The following is a 20,668-nucleotide window of genomic DNA, read 5'->3' on the forward strand; positions in this document are numbered from 1 at the left end:
CAAGAAGGTGTCCCTATCCTACCTGCAACGCAGGCACCCTTGCACCAAGGGTGCGTATGTTGGCGCTAGGCAGCACATTGCGCACCAGTGCTGGGAAATGACAGGGATGTGCTGTACAGTGTTAAGTATGGTGCATTCCTGTCCTTTCCCTCCCATGCAGCATAGCAAGGTGACTTGCTGTGCCACGTGAGCAAAGAGTAACAAAGACCCTCATACTGCTCGTCAGCACTGCTTGGGGAACAAAGATACATAGAGATTATAGAGGCACATGGGGCCTTATGCTCGGAGAAGAAAGATGCAGTGGTTGTCATGAATGCACAGAGGTCCTCACACCTCTTAAAAGTGCTGCTGGAGAACAAAGATAGAGCAGCAGTTGAGGTAGCACAAAGGCCCTCACACTTCTCATCAGAGCGGCTCATTGCGGCAGTCCTCAGTTAGGCTGGGCGGTGTCTTAGGCTGCTGGACTTGGTTGCTGGAGTCTCATCAGACGTTCTCATTGCAGTGCACAGCGATGCTTCACTTGTGTTCGGGTCTAAACAGGCAAGTTCTCCACGTGGCAGGTGGCAAAGCACCTTCTCCTCCCTCAGGGTGCATCAGATAGAAGTACTGCCCTCATTCCTGAGGTATATTCCATACCCTTCCAGGGAATACACCCACATGTCTGCCTCTAGTTGTGGACTTCTTCCACACAGGTGTGTACAGCTCTTTCAAGTATAAGGTGGACACTGATTGTGGTAAAAGGCATCAGCTTGACTCCAACCACTTGACCTCTCAGATTCAGGGTTGCTCAAACATGCTGGGGTAGGCGTTCATGTCAAAAATGCCTTTTCCTCAGCACTGTGGCAACAGCAGCTATAGGGGACCTGCCACTTGGTTTGTGGACTGAAGTACAGAATCTGTTGCTGGGCTCTTGCCTCACTTGAAAAACATGCCATGAGATGAGGGGTATAGGCAAGCAACCCATGTGTGTTTGGCTATGCCTGTGACCAGAGTCAATGCTCCGTGTTGCTCCTTCCAGGCCACAGACTGGCCTACTCAAACTGGCAAGGTCCAGGATGGATGAGCACAACAGATCCTTCCTGCTCCATTCAGTGGATGTAAATGCAAACCAAGACACATGACCCATGGCTTTACAATGGACTCTGGAGGGAGGGAGAAATGAAGAAACATCACAGGGTGACTGTTTCTGAATAATAGGATTAACCCTTGTCTACATCTCTTTGTAAATGTGGATTTGCATCAAAATCTATGGGTGGGTGCAGGGGAACACCCATGCATCACCATGGAATGCCTCCCGGATGCAAAGTAAGGCAAAGCAGTGCAATGCTTTTTCTTACAAAGCCAGGCAAATCGACATTTGTGTGGCTTAGTAAATACCAAATTGCATAAAAGTTAGATTAAATTTAAGACTTTTGCTCTCGTGCCACCTTTTCTCTTAGAGAGTGAAACCTGTCCAGTTCTCTCCATCACTTCCTAGTATCTAGACTGGTTCGTGCTGTAAAAATCCACCCCAAAGTCCCAATTTGATATCTTTTTTGTTTGGGGAGAATAACCAATTTCTCATATCTGCTGTACGCTTGATATCATTCCTGGACAAGGAATTAAAAACATGACGTAATTATGTGATGGCAAGTGAAGTCAGCCAATGGAAGAGGAAGTGATGAATGAAATAAATCTAAAACTTGCACAATGTTGTGCCAGTTATATTTCCTATAGTGTTTGTATTGCTTAGTGAATGATGCTTAAAAGCTTTCTCGTTTACTTATTTTCCTAACAGCGCGGAGCTACGACAACCTGGATGCCTGTGAGGTGGTTTACTCTACATCATTGACAACAGCTGCATCGTTACTTGAGGTGAGTGTATTCTATACAACATAATAACATTTATTCTCAAAGAGTATACAGAAGATGTAGTGCAGTGTATTAATTTCCAGACAACAGCCTGATCAAATAAGGATGGAAACTGCAGAAGGTCCACTAACACTACTGGCAGTTAAGCCATGGCGTGTGCTAAAATTGTGAGGTTGGTGGTTGGCCTCCACGTGTAGTAGCCACTGCTCAATGTTATACTAAAAGATTGAGTCAGAGTAGATACACGCACTTATTGACAGCATACTGTGCATATATGTGGTCCTCAGTCTGACCTGTCACCTTGCTCCTGTACCCAGTATGCAGACACCATATTAAGGTGGAGGGCAATGGTCGACGGCGGACTCTAGTGGCCGCACCTCATACTTACGTTCCCGTTGTTGGTGGTTCATAATGAAGTCACAATGGTGTGCACGAACTGCTCCTGCACCTGCCGTTGGGAGATGCAAACTGCCAGGCAGATATGTAAAAGTTGAGAACAAGTGGAGCGGTGCACTACCCCAGTGGTTTGTTTCAGTAACAACAAATGGTCGATTTTTTCTTTTTTTGTGAAAAACGTTCTTTATTTGATAATCCAACAAATATGTGCAACAAGCCTCAGCCAACGCGTTTCGTTCAAAGGGACTGAACTTTGTCAGGGCATAAGTATTGTGCCAAAGGGTTAAGTAGAACTCCGAAGTGTGATGGTCTCCTTGTGGGAATGGACCGTATCCAAGTGTGGGCGAGGCCACATGTACGATGGCAATTCCATGTGCAGATATGGCCTCCTTCATAAAACCGCCTTCGGATTATTCGAAGGCGGTTTTAGGAAGGAGCACAGGTCGCTCACGGCTCCATACGCATCTCTTGGCACCTTATCAAGGAGGCCATATCTGCACATGGAATCGCCATCATACAAGTGACCTTGCCCACACTTGGATATGGTCCATTCCCACAAGGAGACCATCACACTTCGGAGTTCTACTTAACCCTTTGGCACAATACTTATGCCCTGACGAAGTTCAATCCCTTTGAACGAAATGCGTTCGCTTAGGCTTGTTGCACATATTTGTTGGATTATCAAATAAAGAACGTTTTTCACACAAAAAAAGAAAAAATAGACCATTTGTTGTTACCGAAACAAACCACTGTGGTAGTGCACTGCTCCACTTTCTCTCAACCATACTAAGGTGTTGAAGCCACTGTCTCCTACAAAGTAGTAGAGGGCCAGATCTGCCCTGGGGAATATCCATATCCAGCCATGGTTTAGGGTTGTCCTGCTACCTCCTGTTTTACTTTTTGACTGCTCATTGATCCTGTCCTGAACCAACAAAGAGCCCTCTTCTAGGCATGCGTCCAAAAGAAGCACACCCCTCAGGTTCTGAGCATACTCTCATCAACACTGTAGGCACTCGAATGTTTGTCTCTCTCTCACGTCTAAGAGCAGTTTAGCCCAAGCAGACTTCAAATCGCCCATCCATCAACTTAGGCAATCCTACTCTTACACTATGTAACCAGGTAATCCTTCAGACCTCCCTTGGCTTACCAGGGTCCTACCCTCCCAATGCTGTGGAGAGCACTGCTACCTAAAGGGACCAATATGAGCTTGCACATCATTCACAGCAATGCTGGTTACTCTCAGGAATGTGTGGTATGAAAATATTGCACTTTTAATATCAGCCTGTACAAACAATTTATTTTACAATATTGACTTACACTATATCCTCAAGTTAAGTAGATGTGAAGTTAGAACAGTAAATCAATCCTTCTCTGTGGATGAATAACTTGATCGTTTAGTGATTGTCAGTATATTTTGGAATCTTGATATGTGTAGGTCGATATTTTTGTCCTCTATATTATAACATACGACCTACTCACAGCACACAGCTGAGCACTGTATCAGTAAGGAGGGGCCAATAAAAAATGTTGATTTATAATGTGAATTAGAACATTTCATTGTTGAGCGCTCCATTGAAGACAATAGATACTCCAGGCTTCTATTGGTTGGTAGAAGCATCAACATTCCAATGTTTGTTCGCTGCTGTTGATGTGAACAAAGGCCTCACAGAGCCAGAGGGAATTTCAACCTTTGTTTTACAAATTAGAACATTCTACCCTCTAGGGTCGAAATGTTTTAATAGCCTTAGAGCCCGCAATAGCAGGCTCTACTGGCCATTAAAGGCCCCACTCCCTTATTAAAGGCTAGAGTGAGCCTTTAATGGGTGGTAGAGCCCGCTACGTCGGGCTCTAAGGCTGTTTTAGAACATCAGAATGGCTAGAACACTATTGAAGACAGTGAGTAGCATAGGGCTAATAACGGCTGACATATGCCTTCTCCTCCTACATCTCTATTTTTGTCTCTGTATTTCTCCTTTTTTAAATTAGAATATAAGAACCAGTATAGCCCTTGGCAGCAGGCTACAAGGTTATAGTAAACCACACAGTGACTGGTGAATTGGTTGACCCAGTCAATACCCCTCCACTAGTTCTTCCAAGGATTAAGTAAATCATCAGCAGTTAGAGGATTCCTTTCAAAGCTCTGCCAGTGTCCTTTTTCTCAGCTGTGGCTGAAACTGGTAGAGTTGGTGTCTTTGCCTACAAAGAAGTTAGCTTGTAAAGCAGAAAGCCCATTTCCCAACTTTGCCAGTGCTGTGGGTACAGGGCGCTGCATAGAAGGTGTCATACAAACTACTTGGCTGCCACAGAGGGCATGTGTATACTCTACAACTATGATAACAGGGGAAAGCATAATTCAGTGATCTGTCTATGTTGGTTCTTGCACAGAGTTGACCCTGAGCTGTAGAGTGAATCAGTGGTCAAATTTCTAATTACATTCACAGCTATCAGCTTGAAATTGGAATGGGCCCGGAAACCTGAACAACAAACTTAACCTATCAAATTTTCTCAAATATGTACTTTCATGTTGTGGTGGCTGTGATCCTGCCATGTTATACCCAAGTATCCTTCTCTGATGTCTGTGCTGTTTATTAACAGGTTAACCCCCAGGACCTCATGAACTGCCTGACTAGTCGAACCATCATCACACGAGGAGAAACGGTGTCCACCCCTCTCAGCATGGAGCAAGCGCTGGATGTTCGGGACGCGTTTGTTAAGGTGCGGTCTCAGAAGTGTCTGCATTGGTGAGGCTGCTTCAGGCTACACCTTGGCTGATCTACCCTGGAATTCCATTGGTTGATACAGTAAACTGTAAAATTGGATAGCCCTTCCTTGGCCCCAGCATCATCTTCCATAATGCTAAAGCACCTGTGCTCTCATAATGCTATTTTATCACCCGTTACGTCACGTCATAAGCTTAGTCGTACAATTCCTTATAATTCCCAAGATGCTAGCACGTAAAATCCTATTTTCTATTATTTGTAAATAATTTTGTGGAAGTTGAAAATTGGTGCTATGCAAAATTATTTAAATAGTATTTTTTTTATTTCAGCTGTCACTAAGTATTTTCTGTTTGTTTATCCATTTCATTTCCCTTTTAGCTTTCTAGCTTACATCATTCTGTTTTACTTTGTAATTCTTTATACTATAGCAAAACGGCTCCTTTGTGAACCTTATAATAATATTATATATTTTAGTGGTATCGTTCTGATGGTTTATCCACCTTGTGCAGCACCTGAGCACTGTAGATGGTGTACATGCCCCTCCATGACCCTGTGAACAATGGCCTGTAAGTATCACTTACAGCCAGCTCATAGGAAGTATCCTCTTCTATAGATGGTTACAGCCAGTAGTCATGGTGAGGAAGAGGCAGGCACACGCTGAAATATAAGCCACGACTGCTGATTTCCCAGTATGACAACATGTTGCTCTTAATATTTTAGGGAATATATGGGCGCCTCTTTGTGTGGATCGTGGACAAGATCAACGCTGCCATCTACAGACCACTCTCAATTGAGCCCAAAGTTTCCCGGCGGTCAATTGGTCTACTTGATATCTTCGGCTTTGAGAACTTCACAGTGAACAGGTAAGATGACAGTGGTGACAGGCCATATCATTACCCTTGACAATAATTCACATAGGGTATGGGGAAGGCTATCATTATTTAAGAAGCATGCTATTAAAATAATATTAATAATAACTGGACCCACATTATGGAACAAACTTCCTCTGTCTCTGAGACAGTGTACAGAACATCTCAATTTCAGGAGACAACTGAAAACCGTACTGTTCAGAAATGAGATCTAGTTCTGACTCTATTCACATCCTCTGTTTAACCGGCTCCAAAAGCGAAGAGATACTCCACTGGGAGTCGATTCGAGCGCTATATAAACCCGCAAATAAATAAATAAATAAATGATCACTCTAGAGGGCACTAAAACTGGTATAATTACCCATCACTCAAGTTATGTCTTCCTAAGGCGTGGGCACATAATCAGGGTAAAGGGCAATTGTGTCAATGACAAAGCCCTCTGAAATGTTCATTAATGTTATTGGAACATAGTCACTTGGAGCAACAGTGGTTTAAATAAACTACTAGGGAGTCATAAAATGAGTAAAGGCTAGCAGTGACTGTGTACCTTTGACAGCTAGGTAATGCCAGATGAGCTAAACAGCAGCATAATAATAAAGGTCTTAGGGAGTCTGATTCTGAGTGGCTGATAGAGTTTAAGAATTCAGAATCTCATGAGTTGTGGCAAACATGCCTTTATTATCAGTAAACATCCTCTTCCTACACAAGATGATTGGCTTGCACAATCTGAACATTCTGTTGCATGTTTTTTTCTAACCATCTTTATTGAGTTTTATAGTAGCATCATGCAGTCATATGATACACGTATGAATCAGTCTTACACATCAATGCTTAGTGACCCCACTATGGTCCCTGTACATATACTGTATTACATTGGGTCTAACAGGAGTGATTGCTTCAATAGATTAACAACCAGAACATATTTAACATTAAGCCATGGCAGCCGTTGCCCTCTCGAATGTCCACCCTCAGCTTATTCCCGCCTCCATTCTGTGAGATATTGTCATGCACTTGCAATATGGCCCCACCCCTCAGCATCCCTATGCGACACGTAACCCACCATTTTGCTTTCTAGGTCAGTCCAGTTGTTGGGGGAGGAAACAGGCTCCTTGAGAGTGGTATAGTTTGGCGACTTGGTAAATGTCCCATTCTCATTCAGTGAGACCTTTCTGAAATGCCTGCACCTCAACCAGCAAACTGTACCAGTCTGCAGCTATAAGGGTCTTGAGCAGTCCTCGGGTCTCCTCAGGCCTTAGCACTGTCGATTCAGCCCGACCCCACTTAAATGTTGCTTCGCACCAGTGTCTCAATCCGGGTAGCTTGTTGGCTTTCCACGGCATGGCAGTGGATCTGCGAAGTATGAGCAATGCTAGGTCTAAAATGGCTTGTGGAGCTCCCTCCTTTGCTGCACCCATACACTCACAAGACTCCACTTACTATGGTGCAGAGGACCCGCGCCCTGTGATGCTAGTCAGTGCATCCATGACCTCTGGCGACATATCAGCTGCCACTGGGCAATTCCAGAACATATGCACCATATCAACATCTTGTTCGTGGCACCGTGGGCAGTTTGGGGCAAAGCCAAATATTCTGGGCAGCCTTGACGGGGTGAGATAGTTTATGTGGAGGATGTTATGTTGGATGTACTTAGCGGTGCAGGAAACTTTGGCCGTAAATAGCGGCAACCTCTTCCATTCCTTCTAACTCAAGTTCCAGCCTATATACTGCTACCAACACCTTTGAGTCAGCAACAAAAGGTCTTGTAAAGTGTGTGCCAAGGCTGGAGTGAGCCAGGTTATGAGATGATGGCCCTCGCCTACGGTGTGTGAGGTGTGAACCAACGGGTGTTGATCCGGTTCCATGTCAACAATCTGCCACATTCGGTTCATCTCGGCCAACAATTGGCCATAGGCCAAGAACTGGTCAGCCAGCAGTTCGCAGTCAGTTTGTAGTTGCTCAAATGGGATGAATGAGCACACGGTTTTGGAAAAGAGCACCCAGGGTTCCCACTTTGTCAGCCCTTCCCTCCCGACCTGGTCCCTAAATGGTCTGATGGAGCCGATATGGATTTCTGAGGAGTTTTGTGACATAGTCGCCATTAAGTGCAGGCTTTTGTTATATGCTCCACACAGCAGACTGTTGGCTACCGGGGGATCCAATAATGTGGTAGAAAGGTCTTCTGCACCATCCGTTCCGTGCGTTCCGTAGAGGGCAGCCCCAGTCATCCGATAGCCATCCAACCAGTGAGCGGGCAGGCCATTGCAGTTGTGCCGCTAGATAATAATGTACAAAGTATAGGGCCCCAGGGCCCCCCTTTTAAACTGGCAGTTGCAACTTGTGCCAAGCAACTCTGCACCTGCCCTTATTCAGGAAGAAGTACCCAAGTATGGTGTGTAGGGTGTGAAATGTGCTCCGGGGTATGCCCACTGGTAGGTTATGGAAGAAATATAGCAGCTGTGGGAGCATCACTATATTAGACCGTGATACTCTGCCCTGCACAAGTCTGGTGCATGTCCATCTTAATATACCACGTTGCTGTGAAAATTGTGCCAACTCTTAAGAGGACGCATTAGTTAAGTCAGCAATGTGAAAGTTGGCAGTCATATCGCCTATAGGTGTTATCTAAGGATCACAAAAATCGATTTCTGCATCTAAAACAGAAATCAGAGCCAGGATCGTGTGAAGGATCGTGTGAAACTGCACGTATTAATGTGGAAAATCCACCTTTCTTGGTGGACTTTCCAGCAGGATTAAGCAATGTCAACAGAATTACTCTTCTTAGAAAAAGGTTGCCTTGTGGACGGTAAAGTGCAAAATGTACTATGCGGCCAATCCAAACCCTGAAATGTCTGGCAGCATCTTGACCACCTCTGATGCCAAACCAGATCACTGGGGGAATGTTTTCATTTCAGAGTGTAGTAATCACATGCTGTCATTAGAGGTGTGTGGCGCCTCAGGGCTCTATTGAGCAGGAGTATTGGCGCGTGATTGTGTTTACTGCGTTTCAGAGGTACGTTTACTGGGTGTGCCAGGTGAGATAAGTTCAATCAGGCCTATATATCCGTGCCCTCTACTACTGTAGTCTAGGTTAATCCCCTGGGGGATTTATGGTATTGTATGCTGGTTGGTAGATGATGGCCAGACAGCAGGGGTGTTTTGTGAAGGGGCAGTGGCTGGAGAAGGACAGGGGACAGAGGTTTGCACATAGGGTTATTGGGTAGGAGTGTCAATATTCCTAGGGCATTGTGAAACAACATTGATGGAGATTTGACTTCCCAGATGTTTGTAGCTTTAAGACCCTTGCGACTTTCATGAACTGACGAATGTACAGGTTGTGCCCCCTTAGCTTTGTGACTTGCAAGGATTGCAATGTGGACTTTCCAATTTTTCTATTCTATTCTGGGTTTGGTAAAGCGCAACAGCTACCCCAGCAATGGGGCGTCCCGGCGCTAAGAGACAGAAGCACACATCCTATCCGGACAGGGGAGAGTGGGAGGTTTAAGAGTACATTAAGGGGCAGGGAAGAGGAGGGTCTTGATGGCTTTCCGGAAAGCAGAGAGGCATTCTATGGAGCGACTATGGAGAGGAAGTTCGTTCCATAGTCTGGGGCCAAGAGCCTTGAATGAGCGTCCTGAAAATCCAAAATTCAATGGCATTTTTCAAAATTGTGACTAAGATAGTGCACGGAAAGTCCATATGTATTTCAGAGTTCCTTGCCTCATTATTTTACCAAATGTCAGTACCATAATGCGCTGTTGTGCTATGCGTTGGGGATTCATGTTTTCTCGGTGTATTTGGGCATCCTGTGTGCCCTTCCTTTCATACGCATTCATTATGCCGACAAGATGACTCAGTGGATTAATGTCAATTTCTGGCACCTACTGCGATCTGCAAGTCATGAGCTCTATGTTCTTACCTGCAGCCGTCATGGGGCGGCAAACGCGGGAACCGCCAAGTGCGACAAAAGGTCTAGCTACGCCACTGCTTCCATCTTTCTGAGGTTGTTACATTGAGCACTGCTGTATAGGCTAATGGAAATCCCCATTAACTACAGTTCTTAGAAACGACAGAAGTGTAACATTAAGCACTATCCATTGTTAGGGTTGCCAGATAAATCTGTGTTGATGCTGCACCATGTTTCCAGGCCTGGACTTTCTCTGACAAATCATTGTTTTAAGATGTTTTAGGCCAATGTATGCAGCTGAAGCCAAATGTATTCATAAGTCCCATAATGCACTGTTCTGCTAAATAAAGGCACTGGGTTAGAAAAGTGGCGTCTTGACACCATAGCGTTACCTAGAAACGTGTTCTTTGCTGGTACGTGCCAGAGAGGTAGGATGCATTGTATTAGCCATCTTCTGCATGGCAATACATCCCTCACAAATATTATTATAGATCTGTGTGTATACAAAGAGTGATGACTTAATGAGTTCCTAATGTCCTTGCATCAATCCTGTTGTTAAACTCATTGAAGTTCCATGTTTCCATTTTGTGTTTGTTATTGAGTTCTTTCTTACTGGGCGACTCATCGATGACTCAATGTCATTCTTTTGTTTATGGAGGATGACTCTCGTCCCTGCTTCTGTTTTCCTCTGAGCCCTTATCCCCCAACCAACCCTGTAATCTCCATTCCTTCTTGTTTTTAGGCATCACCTACAGTTAACACACAGGCCTATAGTTTTAATATAGACTTGGATAGAGTGGGCTTGGTGCCATCCCCGCTCTCGATTTGATGGTCTTCCTCCCTGTTCTTTGGGTTGTCTCCTCAGGGGCGGTGTTTGTCTTGCTTGTGTGTTTGTCTTCTGTGTGTTTGCTCCTCCTGCTGCTCTGCTTGTCATTGAAAGGGCAGTTTTCTGTTAGATCGTTTTGAACTTGCACTGCACTGTTTTACTTCCACATTACACATGCACAGATCATCTTCCCTTTCCATATTTCTCATTTAATGAGTGAATCACTCAGCAAGGTTGTGCCATGTTGGTGTGCACTCTGTGAGTTATTCGAACAAGTGATCATTGAAAGGTCAGTGAACTGTAATTAAAGCCATTGATTGACGATTTGTTCAACTATTGAAATACGTCTACAATAAATACACCATGAGTTTAGTTGTGCAGTTCATACAGATGTAGAATGTCCAGTCCACTTTCGGTCTACCCAAGTGTGAAGTGGAGTGATGTGGCTCACTGGTTAGAGGTGGCAGACCCGGAGGCAGAGAACGGCCCAGGACCAGGGTTCAATTCCAGACGCGGCCGGGTTGTGAACCAGGGTCAGCGGACTCGATAATTCTCGCCTCAGTGCCTACTCTAACCAGGGATCACACTCGGCAACTCTGGGCATTAGCTTGCCTCATCTCTACAACGGCCCCCCACATTCGCCGGGGATGCCTGGTTTCACCTTGGAGATACCCAGTAGGGACCATCTCACAGGGATAGCCAGGACAGGTTCCCCAGTGGTCTACAGCGCCACGACGCCTCAGGGCAGCAGTGCGCTTTACAAGACACATACATACATGCAAAGGCATCAATCTACTGAAAATGTGGCTGAAGGCCAGTAACATGTATCTGCCATTGTGCTTTACGATGGGCATCATTTACATGAAGTTTGGTATGATCTTTACACGTTTGTGTGCAAGAGGTAATCCATCAAGCCTCAAGGGTACCCATGGCCCAGTACAACCTTTACATATCTCACAACAAGAATGTACAGAATCTGGTTTGCAATGTAAATGTCAAAGAAGATAACTAACAGTACCACAAAGCCAAATAATGCCAGACTGTACATTATTCATATGACAAAAACATAGCATAATCTCTGGAGTGAATTGATGAGGTTACCAAATGGTACAACATCTATATTTCAGCCTTCAGTTCACAATGTGAATTAGTCTGAAGAATAAGTATATAACACTTGTGAATATTTGGTGATCCCAGAACCATTGTCCACAGGACACTGAAGATTTGTGTGAAACTGATCACTATTTAGGAACATATTTTACATCGGAAGAACTTGATATGGAAAACATGAATGTGTTTCTGTAGCTTTAATAGCCATTTTGCATATCAGTTACCACAATTGTAACGTTTTGTACTGCCAAATACTTTCATGTTAAGAAATTTGAAATTAGTGGCCCTCTTAATTGAAGATACTAGCCTGCTCCATGTTGGAACCCTCCCCGTCCCCTACTAAATAAGGATGCAGTCCCTCTTCAGTTCACCCTACAAACACACTTCCTCCAGCCGTTGATTGGAATAAGTTTGTAAATTTCCAAGAGTGGCAAACTGCTTGCAAGGGGAATATGAATACCCACAAATTCATGGTTGAAGGTGGGACCTCCCTGAAACACTCACAATCTGGTTCTGAAAATGTTAGACCTGCATAGATGATTAATAGTGAAAATTCGAGGATCACAAAATGTATGAAATCAAATCTGTGTTTCCTAACATGGCAAAAAAGACAAACTGAAAACATATTACCTAGACAGAATTATGGAACATACTTGAAAATTGTCAGTCATCACATTAAATGTGAAATGATCTTTGACATTTGTAATATCAAGTTTATAGTTATCAAAACACAATAATAACATACATTAGATGGACATTGGGGTAGTATAAAAACTGTACTTGTTTTATTCTAGGTAGGCTGGTAATTTCACCACTGGTAGAACGTGCTGAATGCAGCTGCCTATATAATACAAATATTTTAAGATGGGCACAGTCCTGTTAGCCATTCCACAAGGCTACCACAAGTAAATACAAATATACCAGGGGTTAATTGATAATACACTTTTATAGAAAATAATGACAAAACAAAAAAAGTAGAAGTTAAGACTGAACCAGGATCAAATTGGGCTTCACCGCCTTGACCAGACAAGAACCAGCTGCCACTACCTAGACTGTCTCTTCATACACTCGCAGTTAATAGTAGAAATGTGCCACTTAGGGTGTGGACATTTGTTACTGAGCAATCTTGTTTTAAATCCTCTACTAGTCCTCTCCAATCCCTTGATACCACATTATCAGTCCACCTCCCAGGGGCGTATAATTTCTGTATATACTCTATCCAAGCATCCTCCTCCACTACACAAATCATTGGGGCAACCAAAGGTTCTTTAGCTGACTGAATTAGCTTCCAGAACTGCCGTATGTTCTTAGATTCGATTGTTTCCAATAATTTGCCCCAACAAGATTCTTTATGAATCCTTTTTGCATTACGGATTAACGTGGTATATTCTCTCTTTATTTTTACTAAATTTTCCGCCTTCGCTTGCACAAATTTTTTCCGTAGGCTACGCTCTTCTCTCCTGACTTCTCTTTTTTTAATTAAATAGTCCTGATTAAACCATGTTCCTTTCTTAATTTGGGCTCTTCCTTTATTCTTATGAGCACTTACAGGGGGCCTTAATTCTATACTTATGCTTTCTACTACTTGTTTTATTTTTTCCACAAACCAGGGCAAGTTTTGGCCCCTCAGCGGCCTAACTGAACCTTATGTTGCAGACTTGTTAACCTTGCGATACATTTTTCAGATAACCGAGTGGTTATCCGCTTCGGATACTCCATCTCTTGAAAGATAACTCTATCACAAGCCAAATGTTGGGCTATTCCCAATTCTAATTTTATTACATTATGATCACTACATTCCATGGGGTTAATACTAAAATCTTTTACTAACTCGAAATTCCATGCTAGCATAAAGACATAGTCTATTGGGCAATTGTGCGTTCCATATTTAAAAGTTTTCTTTGCCGAACGGTCCTGAACTACCCTACCATTTAGACAAAATAAACTTTTTATGGCTAAAAAATTACCCAGTTTAGCCGCATCAGTCGACGTTTTAGTTTCCACAAACTCTGCTTTTTTTTACCTCGTATGCCTCTAGAATTTCTGAGTACCGCTGATCAGACAATGTTGGATTTAATTTATGATTAAAATCTCCCAATAACACAATCAAGTCATTACCATACTTATCACAAAGTGCATCCATATCATTCTAAAAATTTAACAATTCGACTCCATATTCCTTCGATGAACTCCATTGCATATACACATTTAGGATCAACATATATTTATATTTCTTGTCAGCAAATTTTGTTTGAATTCTGCAGGCCAAAAGCCACTTACACCTTACAGATATCTGAGAGGCCTTAGATATTAAAGTTGTTGATATCATAGTCAACAAGCCACCTGCTGGACGACCAGAGTTAGATTTTACTGCTGGTCGGTGGACTTGTCGAAACCCTTCCACTACTGGGGGTACACCACAGAGCCAGGTCTCTTGTAAACAAATGATTTCATTCTTTTTTGCGAGTTCTTTCACGGCTTCTTGTTTTAGGTGCATTCCTAGCCCATTTATATTCCAAGAGACTATTTGTGTGCTCCGTGGCTGCCCCATTACCTATTCTACATCGCTTAAAGGCTCATTCATTACGGAATCCTCCCTATAACTGTATGAGGGTCCTGCTGGGCTTAAAGTATTACTCCAATTCTTCCATGCCTCCACCATGTCTGAATTGTTTATTACTATATTGAAGTTTTCTCTCCCTACCTCCGTTTCCCTTCCCGGGAGCTTCACTTGTCTTTTTCTTAGCCCTGCATGGTACCTTAGGAAAGATTTCTGCTGGGGGGCCTTAAGCACTAGTGCTAACTTTTCTTTGGGCACTAGTCTAATCCCCTCTTTTTGGATTTCCTGCTCTGCGTTTACTATAGCGGTTATGACCAAGCCAGAGTAAAGCTGTACCTTGGTGACCTCCTTACCAACCCCAATTGCTTGGAATCCCACCTGTCTAAGGTCTCTTGAGCCTATTCCATTTAGGTGTGGGCAATGGGCAAAAACATTGAGTAGGTGTGATCTGTTTAAATACCCACTCTTTTTTAATTGTTTACCACCCCTTCCCAATTTCACTTTTTCAAAATAAAGCCACTCATTCCCTTTGTCTACCGCTTCTTCCGACTTTGCATCCCCCTGATAATGTTGTGTATTTAATCTAGGAACCTCCTCCGGGCTACTTTCCCAGTATACATTATTTTTAAGGGGGGCCATCCGGGCCGGTACATTTACAAGTTTTGCGGCTAAATGACTTTTATATTTTTTATCACTTTATCCTGGCGGATTTGCTTCCTACTACAGTTCTCCTTTTTTACTGGAGTCCTGGCCCAATTCTCAGATCTTGTATTTGTTTCTCTGTGTTCCTTGGCTATTTTATGCGATTGTGTCTTAAGCTCTTGTGTTACCACTTCTGTTGGCTCCTTCCTCACCTTTCTTTTTTTCGTCGCTCTTAAGTTAACCTTTCTTTGCACATCACTTCCTGCTACTCTTACTCGTTTTGAATGGCCATAGTTCATATATTCACCTCTTCTTATTACCAGCATTGGCCATCTTGACACATAAACTTCTTGAACATCAATATGAACTTCATCAACCTGGCTTACTAATGGGGGATTAACTATTCCACCTTCCCCCTCCCTCCCTTTACCCATAGCCACTGGATCTAAGACAGGTCTTAACATTGAAGGTATTTGTCCCCTAATACCCTGTAATTCTCCCTCAATTTTAGAGAGGTAAATTTTTTTGACTTTTCAGGGTATCATGGTTTAACATTGTTACCTCTAACAGTCCTTGTAACGATTTTTGCACCATTAGCATCAATTCTAACATTCAAAATGCAGGGGTTTCTGAGGCTTCCAAGTTTAAGTCGAGTGACAGATTTTCACCATTTGTGTCACTATTTTTGTCCAGACCTACCCGGTCATTGACTTCCCCTAAAACCTGCTTTTCAGTTCCATCTGTACTTCCATCTGGGTTCTGGGCAGATTCCTCACTTTGCCTATGGTCCAGACTGTCTTCCTCTTCCGACGTTTGTTGTATTAATCTCGGGGTGGAAGAACGTCGCGGTGACATTATTACCCCCTTTTGGCCTGTCAAAGACTGAACTGATCGGTTGACCAGATCTATGGAGTCTACCAAATGTTCATCGAAGATTAAGGAGGATCCCCCTTTCCATGATTCCTCCACTTCTTCAGTTACCATAGTTTTAGCAGGAGAGAAAGTGCTTTCCCACGAACTCCTTAATTGTATTCGATGCTACACTCCCCTTACTTCCTCCATGTTGTAATTCTTTAGGAGCTTTTTCTTTTTTCTTTTGGTTGCATTTTGATTTTTCCTTTGCCCCCAGGGATGAAAGGCTCTCTTGGACATCTTGTTGATTACCACCATTCAACTTTGCTTTCCTTGTTATTCCTAATGTGCTTCTGTTTTTCCGTGGAGCCATTTTACTCCTTAGGCGCTTCCCTCAAGCACTTCTGAGTAGAGTCAAATTTTATAAAATATTTAAAAAAAGAAGCAAAACAAATATTTCACTTACCTCCGTTGTGCCTTCTTTCTTGTACTTGCGCTCGTGCACCGTGCCCTTTTCCACTTCTCTTTTGTTGATTTACCCTGACTTAATTAGCGATATGCAGGGTTTTTCCTTCTCTCACACTCTCAATTTTTACTTTTTTGAGGTTTATGAGGGTAGAAAGTCACTCCAAATGCTGTTGTCCCGAGAGTGACATCTCACTTTGCACTCCCTTTGCCTCCTCCTGCTTCCTTGCCCCCCACTCCACCCTTCGGTCGCACAGATAGGCTCAGGCAGGGGCGGGGGAATTTGCCTATTTGCCCGCTTTTTAAAGATTATACCTGTCCGTGCCTGTAAATTGGCGGGACGCTGGCGTGGGCAGGCGGGGTCAAGGAGGGAACGCTCCTGTTCGTAAGTTGTTTCTACCGAACTCACGGACCCCGAGATCCTCGTTTCCTCGGTTCTGTTACCACTCGTTAAAGGATCCTCTCGGCTTGTCACCCACTAATCACCGGCTCAGCTTACAACAACGAGCCGTCTCCAGCAGCCTCTCTCTCGCTCGTCTCGTCCGTAGGTTCGCGCTCCGCTCCGGCGTCCACAGCACGTTGGGGTCACGGGTCACGCACGCGCAGTACGCTCTACGGCAACAACAGAGGCAGCAGCAGGATATTGAATACAAACTAGCCTCCAGAAGCTTCAGGAAGGGAATAGGATTAGGATAATTAGGACAATAAACTTAAAAAGAGCCGCTGGCCCAGATGATATGCCTGCCCTGATACTAAATTCAAACCAGCCCTGGTGGGCGGAATTCTTCTAAAAAAATTTTGCTTTAATTTTAGAGCAAGGGGAACTACCTTTAAACTGGAAGGATGCAATAATAAGGCCGCTACACAAGAAAGGGGATGTACATGCCCCCAAGAACTACAGGCTAATTAACCTATTAGATATAGGAGAACATTTTTTTGCTAAAATGATCCTTGGTAAGCTAAAAGCGTGGGTGGAACTTTGGTAAATCGTGCCAGTAGATCAGGGTGGGTTTAAAGAAGGCCACTCCACGATTGATCATTGTTTTGCCCTGTGGGCATTAGCCAGGAAATCGATAGAACAAAATGGCAAATTGTTTTGCTGCTTCGTCGATTTCCGGGCGGCTTTTGACTCAGTGGACCGAAGTAGCCTTTGGGAAGTGCTAGAAAACTATGCAATGCCGGAGCTAATACTGAATATTTTAAAAGAATTACATAGTGACAATTGGGCCCAGGTCATTAGAGATTCAATGGGCTCATTAACCCAGAAAATTCCTGTAAAGAATGGCCTGAGACAAGGGTGCGTTTTGGCACCCTTGCTTTTTTCAATTTTCTTAGCAGATCTTCCTGCAGTTTTGGAAGTCGAAAAGAGTGCGAGCCCGCGCATGAACAGTAATAAAGTGTCATGCCTTTTATATGCTGATGATCTCGTGATCTTGGACCAAACGGAAATGGGCCTCCAAAGGAAATTAAATGTTTTTAAAAAGTACTGTGATAAAAGGCTTTTAACTGTGAATATGGAGAAAACAAAGATCCTATGTTTCGGAAAGAGGGTAACAAATTTTCATTGGTTTTTAGGTCAGGAGAAATTAGATGTGGTAGGCGAATATAAATATCTAGGCCTTTGGTTTGACAGCGCATTAAAGTGGAATACCCACGTGGTGGCTCAAACTTCAAAGGCGTTTTCATCAGTCTGTGGATTGAAAAAATGTAATAAAGATTATGGTGACATGTCACACAGACCGATATTAAAGGCATTTGAAGCTATGATCCCCCCACAAGTCCTTTATGGTGCAGAAGTGCTCTATCTGAGTGGCAAAAGGGGGTGGGACCGGGAAGAAGGAAAGATACTCAAAATGTTGCTGTCTTTACCTAACGGTTCCACCGACCCGGAGACCAACCCACCCAACCCTCTGCAGGACTTTCTCCCCTTCACATCCTTAATGACTGGAACCCAATCTCCACTGAGGACACCATCCGTCTGATGAACTCCATCCACTCAGGATCCCCCACTGACCCATGCCCTCACCACATCTTCAACAAAGCGGACTCCATCATAGCACCACACCTCCGAGACGTCATCAACTGCTCCTTCGACTCCGCCACCTTCCCGGAAAGCTGGAAACATGCCGAACTCAGCGCCCTTCTGAAAAAACCCACAGCTGACCCCACCGAACTCAAAAACTACCGCCCCATCTCGCTCCTTCCATTCCCGGCCAAAGTCATCGAGAAAGCTGTCAACAACCAGCTCGCCGCATTCCTTGAAACCAACAAATCCCTCGACTCCTCACAGTCCGGCTTCCGAGCCAAACACAGCACTGAGACCGCCCTCATCGCAGCCACAGACGACATTCGAACTCTACTGGACAATGGAGACACAGTCGCCCTCATCCTCCTCGACCTCTCCGCAGCCTTCGACACAGTCTGTCATAGCACCCTATTACAACGCCTCAGAAACATCGGAATCCAAGGAAAAGCACTGGATTGTATCACCTCGTTCCTCACTGGAAGAACCCAAAGAGTCCGCCTCCCACCATTCAAGTCAAAGGCCACTGAAGTCATCTGCGGTGTGCCACAAGGATCTTCACTCAGCCCCACCCTCTTCAACGTATACATGAGCCCCCTCGCGGTCATCGCACGCCAACACAACCTCAACATCATCTCATTCGCTGATGACACTCAACTGATCCTATCACTAACCAAAGACCCGAACACTGCCAAAACCAACCTACATGAAGGAATGAAAGAAGTAGCCGAGTGGATGAAGCACAGCAGACTAAAACTGAACTCTGACAAAACAGAAGTCCTTATCTTAGGTACCTCCCCCTCCACCTGGGATGACTCTTGGTGGCCTGAGGCCCTTGGAAAAGCACCCATCCCGACGGACCACGCACGGAACCTGGGCGTCATCCTGGATTCTTCACTCTCCATGTACAGACAAGTCAACGCCGTTTCATCATCCTGCTTCAATATTCTTCGCATGCTCAAAAAAACATTTCGCTGGATCCCCACCGAAACCAGAAAAACTGTCACCCACGCTCTGGTCACGAGCCGCCTGGACTACGGAAACACACTATACGCCGGTACCACCGCAAAACTCCAGAAAAAACTCCAACGCTTCAGCTAGACTCATACTAGACATCCCGCGTAAAGACCACATCTCTGGTCACCTGAAAAACCTCCACTGGCTCCCCGTCAATAAAAAGATTACTTCCCACCTCCTAACCCACGCACACAAAGCACTCTACGAACTTGGACCCGAATGCCTCAACACACGACTTTCCTTCTACACACCTTCCCGCCAACTACGATCCTCCAACCAAGCCCTTGCTGCTGTACCTCGCATCAACAAAACCACCATGGGAGGTAGATCCTTCTCCTACCTGGCAGCTAAAACCTGGAACTCACTTCCCACGCACCTTCGCCTCACTCAGAACCACCTAGCATTCAGAAAGCAACTTAAAACTTGGATATTCGACAAATAATTCCCCCACCCATCTTCAAGCGCCTTGAGACCCTCTGGGTATGTAGTGCGCTATATAAATCATTTGACTTGACTTGACTTGGTAGGACTGACGGCATGGGATGTAAAGTCACAAATGTCCTTGCTAAGATTCTGGAACCGTCAGGCGCCTGGTGGGGAACAGAAGGTTTCAATTTGGTGCAGAGAGGAAATACAAGCAAGCAGCTTACGCTGGGCACGGGATGTGAGGAAAACCATCCAGTTAGTAGCTGCACACTTAAAATTGAACCTCGAACAACCTTCGCTGGATTTAGTCTTTACTAAGAAAATGCTTAGAGACCTAGGGCTCGAGTATTCTAGATCACAAGATCTGGAGTACCTGAAGCTAAAAAAATCAGTTAACTGGGTAAGGAATGAATGGGGAAAAGGATGCCCGGTTCCCATATTTGGATTTGTTGCCCAATAAATGGCTAAGATACGAAATCATGAAGGTTCGGGTGGGCTTAAATCCATGGAAGATTGATAGTAAAATAAAAGCGGCCCTGATCCAACCAGATGATATTTGTAAATGTGGCCTAGGAGTAAGAAATTATATTTTACATATATTGCTTGACTGTACATGGATTTTAGCTGTTCGAAAAGTGTTTTTACGCCCAATATTTTTAAAGTACAAGGTGAATACACGTTCGGATGCTTTTGATCTCCTTACAGAAATGTCTTTCATGGATATTACAATTGCGCTGGGGAAGTTTTTGAAAGCAACAAGAGAATCTGTAATGGAGGCAATTAAGGAGGATGGGAACGTTTATGATTTTAAGATTTTAAAAATACGAAGTACCCCAATATTTTGTTTTTATGGTTTTAAATTTGTACAGAGTGTTTAAAATGAATTATGGTTTAATAATCTTATTGCTATGTGGATCCATTGTTCTATGTATGGTTTATAGACTATTGTCTAAATAAACTTTGTTTATCAACCAAAAAAAAATCACTTAGGGTGTATCAATTTGCCA

At 43.9% G+C, this 20,668-nt stretch overlaps 1 protein-coding gene across 1 annotated transcript in view; it reads left to right on the top strand.

The window, feature by feature from the left end:
• The window catches only part of MYO7A (myosin VIIA), a 778,803-nt gene that overhangs the window by 432,704 nt on the left and 325,431 nt on the right, over positions 1 to 20,668 (top strand). The window contains exons 10-12 of the mRNA XM_086933887.1: positions 1,778 to 1,854; positions 4,843 to 4,962; positions 5,688 to 5,830. Coding sequence (XP_086790013.1) covers positions 1,778 to 1,854; positions 4,843 to 4,962; positions 5,688 to 5,830 — 340 coding nt within the window. The remainder of the gene's footprint in view (positions 1 to 1,777; positions 1,855 to 4,842; positions 4,963 to 5,687; positions 5,831 to 20,668) is intronic.

This window comes from Lissotriton vulgaris, chromosome 8 (assembly GCF_964263255.1).
Source record: "Lissotriton vulgaris chromosome 8, aLisVul1.2, whole genome shotgun sequence".
Lineage (NCBI taxonomy): Eukaryota > Metazoa > Chordata > Amphibia > Caudata > Salamandridae > Lissotriton > Lissotriton vulgaris.